Source organism: Silurus aristotelis, assembly GCF_946808225.1.
Source record: "Silurus aristotelis genome assembly, chromosome: 5".
NCBI classification, from domain to species: Eukaryota; Metazoa; Chordata; class Actinopteri; order Siluriformes; family Siluridae; genus Silurus; species Silurus aristotelis.
In genome coordinates, this window is record NC_139578.1 from 25678760 (window position 1) to 25697985 (window position 19226).

The 19226-nt window shown below is 38.1% G+C and overlaps 1 protein-coding gene and 1 long non-coding RNA gene across 5 annotated transcripts in view; one reads left to right on the forward strand and one right to left on the reverse strand.

Annotated features, from left to right (window-relative positions):
* LOC310726840 (butyrophilin subfamily 1 member A1-like) overlaps positions 1-19226 on the reverse strand; it is an 88799-nt gene that overhangs the window by 30146 nt on the left and 39427 nt on the right. Inside the window, exons 4-5 of one of the 4 annotated variants that reach the window (XM_083542831.1) lie at positions 2774-3052; positions 2418-2519 (exon numbers count right to left, since the gene is read on the reverse strand). The exons of the other annotated variants lie outside the window; for them this stretch is intronic. Coding sequence (XP_083398957.1) covers positions 2418-2519; positions 2774-3052 — 381 coding nt within the window. The remainder of the gene's footprint in view (positions 1-2417; positions 2520-2773; positions 3053-19226) is intronic. 4 annotated transcript variants of the gene reach the window in all.
* On the forward strand, positions 3605-18501 carry LOC310726918. Its single transcript, XR_014533867.1, has 3 exons — positions 3605-4232; positions 17572-18308; positions 18419-18501. It is a non-coding gene; the product is annotated as an uncharacterized lncRNA (long non-coding RNA).

Below are 19226 nucleotides of genomic sequence, written 5' to 3' on the forward strand. Positions count from 1 at the left end.
CAGCTCTCCTGAAACATGACTCCTCTAAACAAATAAATGAACTGAAAATGACTGTTGTAGTGTAGATTTCAAAGAAATAAAACAGATCATGAAATTATATAAAATGAACAAACCCCCTTAAATGCATTATTTGTTATATAACTATATTATTTGCAGTGTAATATTCTGCTTATACTACAGTAGATTTTTTTATGATTATGACGTTTAAATAATTAATTTTTAATGACACTTATATCTCTCACTTTCTCTCTTAATTCAGGTGCACACTGTGTGATTTTACCCATGATTTGTATGTCTGAGACAAATTTAGCTAATCCTATTCCGATTCCTATAATCCTAGGATAAAATATGCAGTCTTTGATCGCTGGTTTGACACTTTCACCTACAGCTGATGAATGGCTGTTGCGATCATAATTTTCTACCAAAGAAATTCTGGCAGTCTCAGAAGAATACAGACTCTTTCCTGCAGTTTGACGACGTCAAACCAAGAACCAATAGGAGCACCGAACCTGATGATAGAAATTAGCACGACAACTTCAAACTACCTCATGTGCAGTAAGAAGAGGAACTAGTTGCGTTATGGAGGGAAAAGAAGTGTTTGAATTATGTTTTTATATCAAGGCATGTCATGAACAAAATGAACGCTACTGATTGTTTTTGCTAGCTACAGTGCCGAACCTGTACAGTGTACAGAAGAGCGACTGGAAAGTGTTCAGCCTTGTGGTCAAAAGTTAGTTGATCATCTTATTGTTCTCTAAGAAGTTATTAAGCATTTTAAATGTTTAAGAAATGTCTTTTCCCCTAATATAACTTATTTCTTAATGGCAATTATCTATATTACACCTGTTACACCTGTAAGGCGTGAAAGAGATACAAGTAACGCAAAAGTAATATAACACATTACTTTCAATAAAAAGTAACTAAGTAACATAATTAGTTACTTTTTTGGGGAGTAACTCAATATTGTAATGCATTACTTTTAAAAGTAACATTGCCCAACACTGCATGCAACACCTTATTTTTATTAAATGTTTTTTCTTTTTCTAAATATGTTTGGTGCCCACACTCTTATGTTAATAAAAATAAATTCTCAATAAAACTGTTTCAGCAGATTGGTCTCATTTCTGCTGAAAAATTTATGAAGATCTTAATTTTCAAAGGGTGTATACTTATTTATGCTGGGCACTGTATATTTGGAGATTGATCACTCAGTGGTTAAGGATATAATTATACATTTTATTTAGACCTTTTATTGTAAAGCTGTAACTGTGCTCAAATCTGCATAGTTTTCTTGCTTCCAGCCCTTTAAATAACTAGTAGCTAAAAAATACTGTCACACCAGCCATGCAAATTATTACCTCACCTGTCACTGATTAGAGTGAGATTAAGGTATAGTTCATTCAGTAAACACACTCCCTACTCTCAGAAGCCTTACTGGAATTCTCTGTGAATTCAAGCTGATTAATTTGTGGGTCTTCTCTATGACTTTGGACTATTGTTCTGCGTTTACCCTTCAGAATATTATTTTAAATTTCACATTCTTTTTATAATTTTTTTTTTTATAAAATTCTCTGTCTGCATCTCTTTAATAAATCTGCAGCACTGGGAAGCTACACTGTAACTTCTGTGCAGAACAACATGTTCTCTACTCAGTATACAGTATTTCCAGCTCTACAAACAATTCCTTCCTACTGCTGAATACAATACACTACAATATCAGCTCATGAAAAGCAAGCTTTTGTTTGTTTGTTGTTTAACTCTGCAGTCATTTTTGATTTTACTTTTTTTAGATGAGATGGTGTTATGCCTGTAGCATTGTTTTCTGCTTTTTTACTTGTCATAAACTTGTTATTTTTAACTATATATCTATAATCACACCTCTCTACATCAGGTCAACATTTAATTATCAGAGACGTTTAATAGATTCAATAATTATTAAAATACTTACATTTAGTGAGCCATGACTATTAATATTTTGGGCATCTGGCAAATGTCGTTATGTAAATGTAAAATTATTATGCTGATTTCCAAAATGTTAAAGATTTGATCCAATTAAAATGTTAATGCCACTATTGTTTAAAATATTTTTCTTTATTATAATATTATGTAACTAACTCTAGTGAAATAAGTTGTAAATAAATGAAAAGATAAAGGTGACACCGTGAGACAGGACTGAATTTCATTTTGTTCACAGAAATTACAACCAATCCTGTAGACTACCGACCTAATCATGAAAATCAGCTGATTAGCAGCTCTTTAACAGTTAATATGTGTTAGAGCTTGAAAAAACATTAATATATGCAGGACATTAGGATTTCTAGGACCAACATTTGTAAACTCTGGGCTACAGCTATAGTATAAACTGTAGTATAATTTGGGCCGGAGATTTTATGCAGAAAAATGAAATAAAATATTACCTTTCTTGTAACAGATAACTGCAGTTATAATCGATCCAACAGCAATAAGACATGATGAAACTGAAATGCCGACAATCCACTTCCAAACATCAAAGACTTTATCTAAAATAAAACCAAGTTCAGAATGTTAGATATTTTTAAGGATCCATGCAAGAATTATTTAATAACCTTTAAACGCACTCCTACATTATGGATAATTGAATAATTAAACAATTGAATAATAAAGATGTAATAATGCATCAGAATGCATAAGTCTGATACAAAACTGTGTATTTATCATCTTTACTCAAATAAACTGTAATGATTACAGCAGAATGTTAATCTAAATCTTTGTGTTTTTAATCATAAACACTTACTATTAATAATAATTTCTGTCTCCATCATGTGATGAATTTGCTGAAGTCTGCAGTAAAATCTGTTGGAGTCGCTATAATCATAAACAGTGATGCTGCGTTTCACACTGAAGCCCTCAGTGTCTCTGTGTATCTGTGTGTCTTCAGCAGGCAGAGTGTCTCCTTCTCTGTTCAGCCACAGAATCTCAGGTTCAGGGTTCCAGCCTCTGGACTCACACACTAAATAAATCCCTCCTGAATTATCATAATTCTCCATCATGATCACCGGCTGTCTTCCCTGTGCTATAACCATGGAACAAAAAGCAATGTTTTTTATAAAGTGAAATCATTTTAAACTTTTAACCTCAAAATAATACCAGTAAATCATTTAACATTCCCAATAGAGGTTATTATTTCCTGATCATTTTTAGATGGTCATGTAGTTTGTTCTTTATATGATCAAAATTATACAATAAGTTTTGATGCTTGATATTTCAAAATTCAATTCAATTCAATTCACTAAACTAAACTAAACTAAACTAAACTAAACTAAACTAAACTAAACTAAACTAAAATTAAATTAAATTAAATTATTAATGGTAATTCATTCATTCATTCATTCATTCATTCATTCATTCATTTTCTCCCGCTTATCCATAATTCGGGTCGCGGGGGCAGCAGCCTAAGCAGGCCCCCGCCTTCGACTGCTGCCCAATCCTCACAGCACCGTCCCATACGGTCCCTCCTGCAGGTGGTGAGCCCACGGGAAGGCAGCCCCACGTCACTCCGACGTCACGGACCTTGATATTTTCCTCGTAAGGGTATTAATGGTAATAAAATTTTAATTCCAAGTATAACTCAAATTGAGGAAGAGTGAACATCATCTTGGATAGTGCGCCAGTTATTTACATTTACCTTTATGGCATTTGTCCTCCAGTAAGTTCAAGTTTCTCATCACATCCCATTCCATTCCGAGTATTCAGAAATACTGAAATTTTTTTTTATATGTGGCAATGGCGAATGACCCTGGGCCCACGCACATTGAATTGTGGCCCACCCAATCAGAAATTAGTGATTTTCCAAATAATAATTTAATTAACAATAATAATAACAATTGTCTTATCACATTATAACTTTATATATTTATATATAAATAATAATTTCATGCAGTTTGCCAAATACGCTTGTCAAAAATAAAAGTTAAATAAGATTTGTACATTTTAGATACTTCCGCCCACTGTGCTTCACGACGTAAAGATGGAATAGCTGTAATCAGGCATTCCAGTTAAATTTTTAAAATGGCGAAGCAAATATCAATTAGAAAATATTTTAAAAAGCCTAAATTGTATATACTAATTATACACTCAAAAAAATTAAATGTGGCTGCTGTTGGCCCAAAGAATATAACTATGTTTAAATTAAATAATGTACTTAAGTTTGTGTATTAAAATTAAAAGAGTCGTGTTGACAAAATGTAAAAATAGTAAGATTTCAGTTTAACACAACTAATTTAAGTAAAACGAAAGAAATAGTTGTGTTGCTTCTGCAGTACCGCGCTTTGGTCAAAAGGTGGTTTTCTGCTCTGTTTTTGATCGGCGCCATTTAATGGGAATCAGGTTCAAAAAGAGAAAACAAGCGAAGATTTTTCAAGCGAAGACACCGCCAGGTGATATTTTACTTTTTTATCTATATATATTGAGGATGTCATTAGGTCAGGTTGGTTAATTGCAAATAATCTAATGTTTTGTATGATATTTTCATGATGTTACCGTGTTCCTCATGTGTGGGTTTCACATTCATCTTAGTTACTGTTAGTGTTAAAACTGTTTTCACACTATCTCACACACATTCCTTTGTCCGTTCAGTGTCTATAGGATGTTAGTCTGTAAGGTAAACAGAGAGTCTTATCTGGGTTCATAAATCTCTGACTGGTATATCCTCTAGTCTAAACAGGAAACACTTAAGGTCAGCTTTCTCCCCAATATGTGTGTGCGTGTTCGTGTGTGTGTGTGTGTGTGTGGACTGTATCATCCTGTGTATAAATACGTGTCTGCCACCTGCAATAAACTGAAGAGAGGAAACATTGCTACATTCTGTGTGCTGTGTATTTCTTCTTCCCTGATATCAGAAAGGCACTACGGAGCTTCACAGGTTGTATGGAAAATCTCTCCATGAATTAAGTTTCGTTTTGGGCATGATAAAAATCTAACAGTTACGTTCTTGTTTTTTGCTTTAATTTAATTTATATTTGTTGAAATGTGATTATTTAATTTTATTATTCGATTTTTATTATTAGGGTAATATTAATCTTTGCCATGCTGATGTCTTTGTCTGGCAGGAGGACGGCAGTGATCGGATATTAGTAGGCTATTTCTAGAGGTAATATTTCTAGAACACACACACACACACACACACACACACACACACACACATATATATATATATATATATATATATATATATATATATATATATATATATATATATATATATATATATATATATACACATTTACATTTAATTTAATTTACATTTAATTTTGTCATAAGGTCATCTATTTGTCTGATTAAGTACATGGCAATAACATAAGGATAAGTAATATACAGTGGTAAAGATGTTATCAATGTTTAATCCTCTTATGCTTTGTTTGCATGGAGAAAAAAAAAAAACATAGAAAGAGTTCATGAGCAGGTCAACGAGTTCGGATACGGTCAAATGGCTAGTGATCATCTCGGCATGCTTTGTGATTGGTTCATTCTTGATCACACGCGATAGAGCGTGAATTCGCGGAGGAGAACTTTCTGGAAGCGCGACTTTGGTGGGATGACAGACAAGCTTCGGATGCACTTCGTTGTCGCGAGGGACATGGTTGGACCATATGTCTTCTCACTTTTTGGATCCCTTTCTTTGCACAGATCTCGTGGACTTTCTCGGGAGTGGATACCATATCTTTTGGATGTTTTCCAGGATTTTCGCGCCGTCACCATTTTGAAACAGTGACAGAGACACTACGTGCATGCATGTGCGGTAGGATAGTCAAGATGGCCATGCCTAAAGGACAGTGAGATGTATCAGCAGGCTACTGGTAATGTTAATATGTTTTGGGGGTGATTTGAATGTGAACCTTTTTGTTTAAGACGAAAAAAAAAAAAAAAACGACTGTGATATAGAGGGCTGTAAATTTATTTTAAATAGGTTTGAGATAAATTATTGAAACGGATTCATGACTCAATGCCTGTATTTGCTGTTATCCTGGTATGTAACAAAAAATTGGGGGCTCTTCCGGGATTTTTACCATTTTGACGAGTCATTTGCATTAAGTTAGCATTTATTGAATCTAAGTGTTTTTTTTTTTTTTTTTTTCTCGTAATTATGGCAGCAGCAGTAAAAGAGTTTTTGGAATTACCTACTGTTAAGGGTCTGCAGCAATTGAGAAAAACTGATTTATTGGAAGTTGCTAAGATGCTAAAATTAGCTGGTTTGAATGTAAGTTACGGAAAAGAAACGATTGTAAAAGTGTTAGCACAACATTATCATGATGAGGGTGTTTTTACAAGTGAAGACTTGGCTCAATTTGGAGCATCTGATATGGAGCCTTAACCTAAAAGTGGCTCAGACATAGAGTTAAAAATACGACTGATTCAGTTGGAGAGAGAAAGAGAAAAAGAACGTGCTGATGAGAGAGAAAAAGAAAGACAGTTTGAACTGGATAAATTGAAATTGGAAAGAGACAGAGAAGATAGAGAAAGAGAAAGACAGAAATGAATGGAAAAGGAAAGGATGCTGATTGAAAGAGAAAGAATAGAGCTGGAAAGAGAAAAAATAGAAAAACAGCTTCAGTTAGCAAAGCTAGGAAAAGCAGATCCATTAAATACAAACAAATTCAGTGCTAGCAGAATAGTGAGGTTAGTTCCTCCTTTTGATGAGCTGGAGGTTGACAAATATTTCCAGCATTTTGAAAAAGTGGCTGAGAGTTTGAAGTGGCCCATTGAGTATTGGTCTTTGATGCTGCAAAGTGTTATAAAAGGAAAAGCTCAACAAGCTTATTCAGCTTTGTCTGTTGATGATGCTTCGAACTATGATGTGGTTAAGCAAGCCATTTTGTCAGCTTACGAGTTGGTTCCGGAAGCTTACAGACAGAAATTTAGAAGTCTCAGAAAGATTGATAGTCAGACATATGTTGAATTTGCTCATGATAAGGAGGTGTACTTTGAGCGTTGGTGTACATCTAGAGCAGTCAATAGTGATTTCAAGAAATTGAAAGACTTGATGTTGGTTGAAGAATTTAAGCTGTGTGTTAAGGATGCTATTAAGTCTTACCTGGATGAGAAAGACGTGTCCACACTACATGAAGCTGCTAAGTTGGCAGATGAGTATTCACTCACTCATAAGTCTAAGTTTGGATCTCATGATAGGCCATATCCACCTAAGAAGAGTGGTGGTAAACTTAATTCAGCCCAGACCACAGAGGTTAAAGACAGAAGTGCTGATGTTAAGAAAAAGTTTGGTGATACCAAGAAGGAGGCGCCTACAGGTCCTACGTGTCATTATTGCAAGAAACTGGGTCATGTCTTGTCGGAGTGCCTAATTCTTCAAAGAAAGAGAGAAAAGGGGCCCTCGCCTAATGCTTTGGTGAAGTCTGTCACAGAAATGCCTATTGAGTTTGGTTCACGTGAATCATTTTGTCCTTATGATGCTAAAAAGGCTGAGTCGTCTGATCTTCTGAGGGAAGAGTTTCTTCCTTTCGTGTCAGAGGTATTTGTTTCTCCAAGTGAAAATTCTCCTTCTCAACCCATCCGAATTCTCCGTGATACTGGGGCGTCCCAATCGCTTTTGTTAAAAGAGGCATTGCCCTCCTGTGGAAGTGAAGACAAGGCAATAGGGGACTTTATTCTTGTTCAGGGTATTGAGGGGAGAATTGTGACCGTACCTTTGCACTCCGTGTTTCTGAAGTCAGACTTAGTAACAGGACAAGTTAAAGTGGGGCTCATGTCCAGCCTCCCTGTCAAAGGTATTTCTCTTTTACTCTGCAATGACTTAGCTGGTGGAAAAGTCGTTCCCTCTGTTCAGTTGACCTCTAAGCCAAGCATTAAAGATGAGTCTAAGTTAGACTTGGAGTTTTTCCCTTCATGTGCAGTGACTCGAGCTATGGCGAACCAGGCAGGAGAAGAGGAGAACTCTGTACAATCTAGCACGTTGTCGAAGCATGACCTTGATCGTTCAGGTCATAGGTTAGATAGTGGCTGTTATTAAGATGTTATTAGTTCGCCACAAGAAGTTGGGAACGATTCGCATGTGTCTGATGGTTTATCTTTGTCAAGAAAGCAATTAATCACTGAGCAAAGCAGTGATCCTGAGATTGCTGAATTGAGAGAAAAAGCTCTCCCTGATGAGGAAATTGTCAAAGTGCCCGTTGGGTTTTACCTGAAAGACGGGGTTTTGATGCGGAAATGGCGTCCTCCTGATATTCCTGCCAATGAAGATTGGGCAGTTATTAACCAAGTTGTTGTACCTAAAGTTTATAGGAAGGACATACTTACCATGGCACATAGCTTACCTCTAGGTGGTCATCTTGGTGTTAACAAGACTGTTAACAAGATCATGAAGCAATTCTTCTGGCCAGGTTTGCGCAAAGATGTTGCAAACTTCTGTCGCACATGCCACACTTGTCAGGTAGTGGGTAAACACCAGTTTGACCCTCCTGTGGCACCATTGAAACCTATCCCAGCCTTTGGTGAGCCTTTCTCAAGGGTTATTGTGGATTGTGTGGGGCCTTTACCCCGAACAAGAACTGGAAATAAGTACATGGTGACTATCATGTGTGCTTCAACAAGGTTCCCTGAAGCAATTCCACTCAGAAATATCAAAGCAGCCACCGTTTCTAGGGCCTTGATAAAGTTTTTCACTTTGTTTGGGCTGCCAAAAGAGATTCAATTGGATCAGGGTAGTAATTTTACCTCCGGATTATTCCAGCAGGTTATTTACCAGTTGGGAATCAAGCAGATTACATCAAGTGCATATCATCCTGAGAGCCAAGGTGCTTTAGAAAGATTTCATTCCACCCTGAAAACCATGATTTGGACATACTGCTTTGAGAATGAGAAGGATTTGGATGAAGGTGTTCATTTGTTGTTGTTTGCGGCTAGAGAGTCAATCCAAGAGTCTCTGGGTTTCAGCCCTTTTGAGCTGGTTTTTGGACACCAGGTAAGAGGACCGTTAGCCCTGCTGGGTGAGCAGTGGACTAACAACTACACTCATGTTAATTTGTTGGATTATGTCCTTAATTTCAAAGAGAGACTTAATAGAGCCTGTGCACTAGCCAAGGAGAATCTTAAGGCTACTCAAGGGAAGATGAAAACTTGGTACAACCGCAAGGCTAGGGCAAGAACATTTAAGCCAGGAGAGAGAGTGCTTGTTTTGTTCCCACTGCAGTCCAATCCCCTACAGGGTAGATTCCATGGACCTTATGAGATCCATTCCAAGGTTAATGACCTCAATTACATTGTGACAACTCCAGATAGGAGAAAGGCCAGACAGTTATGTCACATCAACATGTTGAAACCCTACCATGATAGGTCTGTGCAGATTGTCTCAGTTGTTAGCCAGGGTAAGAGTGCTGTAGGTGATGATTGTCAGGAGGAGGCACCCTCCATCAAACCCAAAATCATTTCCTGTAAATTGTCCAATTCTGAGATTCTGCAGAACCTTGATGTGAAAATGTCACATTTAGAGCCTTGGCAACAAGCTCAAATGATGGACTTGGTGCTTCAGCATCGAGATTTGTTTCCTGATGTTCCTAAAATAACTCATGTAGCAATGTTGATTTAGGTAATGCTCAACCACTCAAACAACATCCGTATAGGATGAGTCCTGAGAAATGTAGGCTAGCTGAAGAGGAAGTGGCTTACATGTTAAAGAACAACATCATTCAGCCATCACACTCCAATTGGAGCTCTCCGTGTGTGCTTGTACCCAAGCCTGATGGTAGTACAAGATTTTGTACAGACTATAGAAAAGTCAACGCTGTTAGCAAGACTGATGCTTTTCCAATCCCAAGGGTAGATTGGTATTGACAAAGTGGGACAATCAAAGTTCCTCACTAAGATCGATTTGTTAAAAGGTTATTGGTGTGTTCCATTAACTGAACGAGGTAGAGAAATATCTGCTTTTGTAACACATTCTGGGCTGTACGAATATCAGGTTCTCCCATTTGGGATGAAAAATTCACCAGCCACGTTCCAAAGAATGATTCATGCAGTGATCAAAGATTTGCCCAACACTAGTGCTTACATAGATGATTTGGTGACTGGGAATGAAACTTGGAAAAGTCATCTCAAAGATGTTGGCAGACTGTTTGAAAAATTGATACTAACTGCTGACTGTTGTAACCTTCAGAAAATTTTGTTGTAATCTTTTTCCATGCTACAGTCATTGTTGTTCTTTGATTTTGATCAGTGTGTTTTCAAAAATAGAAAAACAGCTTCAGTTAGCAAAGCTAGGAAAAGCAGATCCATTAAATACAAACAAATTCAGTGCTAGCAGAATAGTGAGGTTAGTTCCTCCTTTTGATGAGCTGGAGGTTGACAAATATTTCCAGCATTTTGAAAAAGTGGCTGAGAGTTTGAAGTGGCCCATTGAGTATTGGTCTTTGATGCTGCAAAGTGTTATAAAAGGAAAAGCTCAACAAGCTTATTCAGCTTTGTCTGTTGATGATGCTTCGAACTATGATGTGGTTAAGCAAGCCATTTTGTCAGCTTACGAGTTGGTTCCGGAAGCTTACAGACAGAAATTTAGGAGTCTCAGAAAGATTGATAGTCAGACATATGTTGAATTTGCTCATGATAAGGAGGTGTACTTTGAGCGTTGGTGTACATCTAGAGCAGTCAATAGTGATTTCAAGAAATTGAAAGACTTGATGTTGGTTGAAGAATTTAAGCTGTGTGTTAAGGATGCTATTAAGTCTTACCTGGATGAGAAAGACGTGTCCACACTACATGAAGCTGCTAAGTTGGCAGATGAGTATTCACTCACTCATAAGTCTAAGTTTGGATCTCATGATAGGCCATATCCACCTAAGAAGAGTGGTGGTAAACTTAATTCAGCCCAGACCACAGAGGTTAAAGACAGAAGTGCTGATGTTAAGAAAAAGTTTGGTGATACCAAGAAGGAGGCGCCTACAGGTCCTACGTGTCATTATTGCAAGAAACATGGGTCATGTCTTGTCGGAGTGCCTAATTCTTCAAAGAAAGAGAGAAAAGGGGCCCTCGCCTAATGCTTTGGTGAAGTCTGTCACAGAAATGCCTATTGAGTTTGGTTCACGTGAATCATTTTGTCCTTATGATGCTAAAAAGGCTGAGTCGTCTGATCTTCTGAGGGAAGAGTTTCTTCCTTTCGTGTCAGAGGTATTTGTTTCTCCAAGTGAAAATTCTCCTTCTCAACCCATCCGAATTCTCCGTGATACTGGGGCGTCCCAATCGCTTTTGTTAAAAGAGGCATTGCCCTCCTGTGGAAGTGAAGACAAGGCAATAGGGGACTTTATTCTTGTTCAGGGTATTGAGGGGAGAATTGTGACCGTACCTTTGCACTCCGTGTTTCTGAAGTCAGACTTAGTAACAGGACAAGTTAAAGTGGGGCTCATGTCCAGCCTCCCTGTCAAAGGTATTTCTCTTTTACTCTGCAATGACTTAGCTGGTGGAAAAGTCGTTCCCTCTGTTCAGTTGACCTCTAAGCCAAGCATTAAAGATGAGTCTAAGTTAGACTTGGAGTTTTTCCCTTCATGTGCAGTGACTCGAGCTATGGCGAACCAGGCAGGAGAAGAGGAGAACTCTGTACAATCTAGCACGTTGTTGAAGCATGACCTTGATCGTTCAGGTCATAGGTTAGATAGTGGCTGTTATTAAGATGTTATTAGTTCGCCACAAGAAGTTGGGAACGATTTGCATGTGTCTGATGGTTTATCTTTGTCAAGAAAGCAATTAATCACTGAGCAAAGCAGTGATCCTGAGATTGCTGAATTGAGAGAAAAAGCTCTCCCTGATGAGGAAATTGTCAAAGTGCCCGTTGGGTTTTACCTGAAAGACGGGGTTTTGATGCGGAAATGGCGTCCTCCTGATATTCCTGCCAATGAAGATTGGGCAGTTATTAACCAAGTTGTTGTACCTAAAGTTTATAGGAAGGACATACTTACCATGGCACATAGCTTACCTCTAGGTGGTCATCTTGGTGTTAACAAGACTGTTAACAAGATCATGAAGCAATTCTTCTGGCCAGGTTTGCGCAAAGATGTTGCAAACTTCTGTCGCACATGCCACACTTGTCAGGTAGTGGGTAAACACCAGTTTGACCCTCCTGTGGCACCATTGAAACCTATCCCAGCCTTTGGTGAGCCTTTCTCAAGGGTTATTGTGGATTGTGTGGGGCCTTTACCCCGAACAAGAACTGGAAATAAGTACATGGTGACTATCATGTGTGCTTCAACAAGGTTCCCTGAAGCAATTCCACTCAGAAATATCAAAGCAGCCACCGTTTCTAGGGCCTTGATAAAGTTTTTCACTTTGTTTGGGCTGCCAAAAGAGATTAAATTGGATCAGGGTAGTAATTTTACCTCCGGATTATTCCAGCAGGTTATTTACCAGTTGGGAATCAAGCAGATTACATCAAGTGCATATCATCCTGAGAGCCAAGGTGCTTTAGAAAGATTTCATTTCACCCTGAAAACCATGATTTGGACATACTGCTTTGAGAATGAGAAGGATTTGGATGAAGGTGTTCATTTGTTGTTGTTTGCGGCTAGAGAGTCAATCCAAGAGTCTCTGGGTTTCAGCCCTTTTGAGCTGGTTTTTGGACACCAGGTAAGAGGACCGTTAGCCCTGCTGGGTGAGCAGTGGACTAACAACTACACTCATGTTAATTTGTTGGATTATGTCCTTAATTTCAAAGAGAGACTTAATAGAGCCTGTGCACTAGCCAAGGAGAATCTTAAGGCTACTCAAGGGAAGATGAAAACTTGGTACAACCGCAAGGCTAGGGCAAGAACATTTAAGCCAGGAGAGAGAGTGCTTGTTTTGTTCCCACTGCAGTCCAATCCCCTACAGGGTAGATTCCATGGACCTTATGAGATCCATTCCAAGGTTAATGACCTCAATTACATTGTGACAACTCCAGATAGGAGAAAGGCCAGACAGTTATGTCACATCAACATGTTGAAACCCTACCATGATAGGTCTGTGCAGATTGTCTCAGTTGTTAGCCAGGGTAAGAGTGCTGTAGGTGATGATTGTCAGGAGGAGGCACCCTCCATCAAACCCAAAATCATTTCCTGTAAATTGTCCAATTCTGAGATTCTGCAGAACCTTGATGTGAAAATGTCACATTTAGAGCCTTGGCAACAAGCTCAAATGATGGACTTGGTGCTTCAGCATCGAGATTTGTTTCCTGATGTTCCTAAAATAACTCATGTAGCAGTTCATGATGTTGATTTAGGTAATGCTCAACCACTCAAACAACATCCGTATAGGATGAGTCCTGAGAAATGTAGGCTAGCTGAAGAGGAAGTGGCTTACATGTTAAAGAACAACATCATTCAGCCATCACACTCCAATTGGAGCTCTCCGTGTGTGCTTGTACCCAAGCCTGATGGTAGTACAAGATTTTGTACAGACTATAGAAAAGTCAACGCTGTTAGCAAGACTGATGCTTTTCCAATCCCAAGGGTAGATTGGTATTGACAAAGTGGGACAATCAAAGTTCCTCACTAAGATCGATTTGTTAAAAGGTTATTGGTGTGTTCCATTAACTGAACGAGGTAGAGAAATATCTGCTTTTGTAACACATTCTGGGCTGTACGAATATCAGGTTCTCCCATTTGGGATGAAAAATTCACCAGCCACGTTCCAAAGAATGATTCATGCAGTGATCAAAGATTTGCCCAACACTAGTGCTTACATAGATGATTTGGTGACTGGGAATGAAACTTGGAAAAGTCATCTCAAAGATGTTGGCAGACTGTTTGAAAAATTGTCAGAAGCCAACCTAACAGTTAAATTGGCTAAGAGTGAATTTGGATGTGCTCATGTAACATATCTGGGACATGTTATTGGTCAAGGTCAGGTAGTTCCAGTTGATGCTAAGATCCAGGCAGTATTGGCCTTTCCTGTTCCCACCAATAAGAAAGCTTTGAGGAGATTCTTGGGATTGGTGGGATATTATCGCAAGTTTTGCAAGATCTTTGCTGATGTCGCCTTACCCCTGACAAATTTGCTTAAGGAAAGAGAGAAGTTTGTCTGGAGTGAATCCTGCCAAAAGGCATTTGACAAACTTAAGTCCATGTTATGTCATTACCCTGTGCTCCAGTCTCCTGATTTTAATAAACCATTTTCAGTGGCTGTAGATGCTAGCGATGATGCTGCTGGTGCAGTGTTGTTACAACAGGATGAAATCGACAAGGTCGAGCACCCTGTGGCATATTTCTCCAAAAAGTTCAACTAGCATCAAAGAAACTATTCAACCATTGAGAAAGAGCTATTAGCTTTGATTCTAGCACTACAACAGTTTGATGTTTACTTATGTACATTGTAAAAACCCCTCATTGTTTATACTGATCATAATCCATTAGTGTTTTTGAGTAAGATGAGGAACAAAAACAGAAGATTGTTAAACTGGAGTTTAATTTTGCAAGAGTATGACATTGTGATAAATCATGTTAAGGGTAAAGATAATGTTATTGCTGATTGTCTATCTCGATATTAAAAAGTTATTGATAGACCTGTCTGAAAATGTTGATCTATGGGATCAAAATGTTCCCTTTTAAGGGGGAAGGTGTGATGAACCCACATTTACATTTTATTTCACTATTGTATTGTTTTATTTTGATTTTATTCTGTATTTTATTTTGTAATAAGGTCATCTATTTGTCTGATTAAGTACATGGCAATAACATATGGATAAGTAATATACAGTCGTAAAGATGTTATCAATGTTTAATCCTCTTTTGCTTTGTTTGCATGGAGAGCAGAGAAAAAAAAAAAAAACATAGAAAAGAGTTCATGAGCAGGTCAACGAGTTCGGATACGGTCAAATGGCTAGTGATCATCTCGGCATGCTTTGTGATTGGTTCATTCTTGATCACACGCGATAGAGTGCGAATTCGCGGATGAGCACTTTCTGGAAGCGCGACTTCGGTGGGATGACGGACAAGCTTCGGATGCACTTCGTTGTCACGAGGGACATGGTTGGACCATACAGTGAGGAAAATAAGTATTTGAACACCCTGCTATTTTGCAAGTTCTCCCACTTAGAAATCTGAAATTGTCATCGTAGGTGCATGTCCACTGTGAGAGACATAATCTAAAAAAAAAAATCCAGAAATCACAATGTATGATTTTTTTTAACTATTTATTTATATGATACAGCTGCAAATAAGTATTTGAACACCTGAGAAAGTCAATGTTAATATTTGGTACAGTAGCCTTTGTTTGCAATTACAGAGGTCAAACGTTTCCTGTAGTTTTTCACCAGGTTTGCACACACTGCAGGAGGGATTTTGGCCCACTCCTCCACACAGATCTTCTCTAGATCAATCAGGTTTCTGGCCTGTCGCTGAGAAACACGGAGTTTGAGCTCCCTCCAAAGATTCTCTATTGGGTTTAGGTCTGGAGACTGGCTAGGCCACGCCAGAACCTTGATATGCTTCTTACAGAGCCACTCCTTGGTTATCCTGGCTGTGTGCTTCGGGTCATTGTCATGTTGGAAGACCCAGCCTCGACCCATCTTTAATGCTCTAACTGAGGGAAGGAGGTTGTTCCCCAAAATCTCGCAATACATGGCCCCGGTCATCCTCTCCTTAATACAGTGCAGTCGCCCTGTCCCATGTGCAGAAAAACACCCCCAAAGCATGATGCTACCACCTCCATGCTTCACAGTAGGGATGGTGTTCTTGGGATGGTACTCATCATTCTTCTTCCTCCAAACACGTTTAGTGGAATTATGACCCAAAAGTTCTATTTTGGTCTCATCTGACCACATGACTTTCTCCCATGACTCCTCTGGATCATCCAAATGGTCATTGGCAAACTTAAGACGTGCCTGGACATGTGCTGGTTTAAGCAGGGGAACCTTCCGTGCCATGCATGATTTTAAACCATGACGTCTTAGTGTATTACCAACAGAAACGGTGGTCCCAGCTCTTTTCAGGTCATTGACCAGCTCCTCCCGTGTAGTTCTGGGCGGATTCCTCACCTTCCTTAGGATCATTGAGACCTCACAAGGTGAGATCTTGCATGGAGCCCCAGTCCGAGGGAGATTGACAGTCATGTTTAGCTTCTTCCATTTTCTAATGATTGCTCCAACAGTGGACCTTTTTTCACCAAGCTGCTTGGCAATTTCCCCGTAGCCCTTTCCAGCCTTGTGGAGGTGTACAATTTTGTCTCTGGTGTCTTTGGACAGCTCTTTGGTCTTGGCCATGTTAGTAGTTGGATTCTTACTGATTGTATGGGGTGGACAGGTGTCTTTATGCATCTAACAACCTCAAACAGGTGCATCTAATTTAGGATAATAAATGTAGTGGAGGTGGACATTTTAAAGGCAGACTAACAGGTCTTTGAGGGTCAGAATTCTATCTGATAGACAGGTGTTCAAATACTTATTTGCAGCTGTATCATACAAATAAATAGTTTAAAAATCATATATTGTGATTTCTGGATTTTTTTTTTTAGATTATCTCTCTCACAGTGGACATGCACCTACGATGACAATTTCAGACCCCTTCATGATTTCTAAGTTTGAGAACTTGCAAAATAGCAGGGTGTTCAAATACTAATTTTCCTCACTGTATGTCTTCTCACTTTTTGGGTCCCTTTCTTTGCACAGATCTCGTGGACTTTCACGGGAGTGGATACCATATCTTTTTGATGTTTTCCAGGATTTTCGCGCCGTCACCATTTTGAAACAGTGACAGAGACACTACGTGCATGCATGTGCGGTAGGATAGTCGAGATGGCCATGCCTAAAGGACAGTGAGATGTATCAGCAGGCTACTGGTAATTTTAATATGTTTTGGGGGTGATTTGAATGTGAACCTTTTTGTTTAAGACCTAAAAAAAAAAAAAAAAACGACTGTGATATATTGAGCTGTAAATTTATTTCAAATAGGTTTCAGATAAACTATTGAAACGGATTCATGACTCCATGCCTGTATTTGCTGTTATCCTGGTATGTAACAATATATATATATATATATATATATATATATATATATATATATATATATATATATATATATATATATATATATATATATATATATACTTACTTTTAGTGTAGTATATCTTTAAATGTTGGTGTGTGTGTGTGTGCGCGCGCACGCATATACATATATATATATATATATATATGTGTGTGTGTGTGTGTGTGTGTGTGTGTGTGTGTGTGTGTGTGTATATACAAATGAGTGCAATTCTCCTACACTGACTATTGGATGTTCCACATGACACCTCATGACAAAGAAAACTCTGAGGATTTATGATCTAGAATTGTTGCTCTCCATAAAGTTGCCGAGGCTGAAGATTCATAAACACCCTGAAATTAAGTTACAGTACAGATGTGTTCCAAGAGGGGTTCTACTTGAAAAAGGCCTCGTAAGGTTCCCTCAAAGAAGTAGAAGTCCTCACACTGTGCTCCAGGAGCAGAATTACTGCAGCATTGCTTTAGAGGTTGCAAAAGCGGAAGCTTCGCTTGTTAGTGCTCAGACCATACGCTACACACTGCAACAAGTCGGTTTGCAGGCCATTATCCCAAAAGGAGCCTCTTTTTAAGCTGCTCATAAGAAAACCCACAAACAGTTTGCTGAAGAACAACCTGTCCAATTTCTGGAACCATGTCCTGTGGTCTGATGAGACTAAGATAAACTTGTCTGGCTCAGATGGAGTCCAGCATGTGTGGAGAAAATTGTGTCTTGCGTACAGTCAAGCATGGTGGTGGTAGCATCATGAGCCGTGGTTCATTGCGAGAAACATTCCAACATATACTGTGACATTTTGCTGCACCTGACGCACAGTGCGAGCACTCGACTTATTTGAAGGACCCTTGAAAGGCCTATTCCAAGTAGAACCTGTCTTGGAAAACCTCTGCGCCGTAACTCAATTTCAGGGTGTTACCGAAACTGCGACCTGGATAGTTTGCGACTTTTCATTTGGAACCAGACTGTTTTAATGAAACGGTATGCACCAGAGTTGTGTTTTTGCACCTGCAACAATTGGAACAACTCTGACCTCAAAGATTATTGTGCATCTTTTCCATAGCAGAAATTGAAAAATTCTCCTGATTAAGGACCATTTTTGGATGTCTTGTACTGGTCGCTAGGATTGACAAACTTGACTAAAAGCATAACAGTGGGATAATCTGTATGATGCTACTTAAAGTTTTAGATGTACAGTAAAGCGCTAACTTATGCTCATTTTACATTGTTCAGATTGTCTCCATTAAGAAACAAACGTGAATGCATCCTGAAAGCGCTTATTGTCTACCTGAATGAAGACCATCAAACCTTGTGAAGGAATATATGGTAAGTCATTTACATTTTTTTTTTAAACGTATTTTATGTTTCTGTGCAACCAACCCCTCCTCTCCTCTTTGGTCTGTTGGTAATTCTTTTTTTATACTTAATATTTTTAGGATGTTAAACTTGATGTCGTTGCAACCTCGGTTGCAACACCACCCTGGGAATCTATGGCATCGTACATGAAGGAGCAGATGCTCATAAGGTAGGGCATACTGTATGTTTTTACCATAAAGATGGGCTGTTTGCTGTAGCAGTACATTTGTTTTAGTACTGATCATGTTCATTCTTTCATGTTGGTCTTGCATTGAATAACTGATGCATTGTTAGCTTTTTTCAGTTTCAAAGAAAAAGGAAATATAAAAAAAATAAGGTTTTTTTATTATTATTTGTTTTTTATTATTATTTTGTAAATGCTTATAGTTTTATTAGTATTTTTGTAATAAGTAAACATAAATTAGATTTTTTGGAAAATAAAGGCAGTTTTCATATTTTGTACTGTACACATTCTTGTTGGAAAAAAATGTAAATACCTGTAGATTCATTGAATAAACTAATCAATAAAACTGGATTATTTGTTTTGGTTGTATTTGGCAACAATATACATTTTAGAACTTAATGACCTTATATATTAAAACTAAATTAAGAATGTTAAGTTGATTTAACTAAACAACATTACATTAACTTTATGTAATTAACATAAGTTTACTGAAATTAATATTGTTACTTAAATGCAACCTAACTGAGATACGTGGAACCTGTTGTCATAAAAAAGTTAATTAAGGCCAACATATAATTCCACCTGTGGCTGCAAATGAACCTCAATCTCCTGTTAAAGAGCCTAGGCCGGCGTCTTCATTAATTAAACATGGAGCATTTGCTAATGAACTAAAAGCATCAATGTCAAATGATTCTGGAACTCCA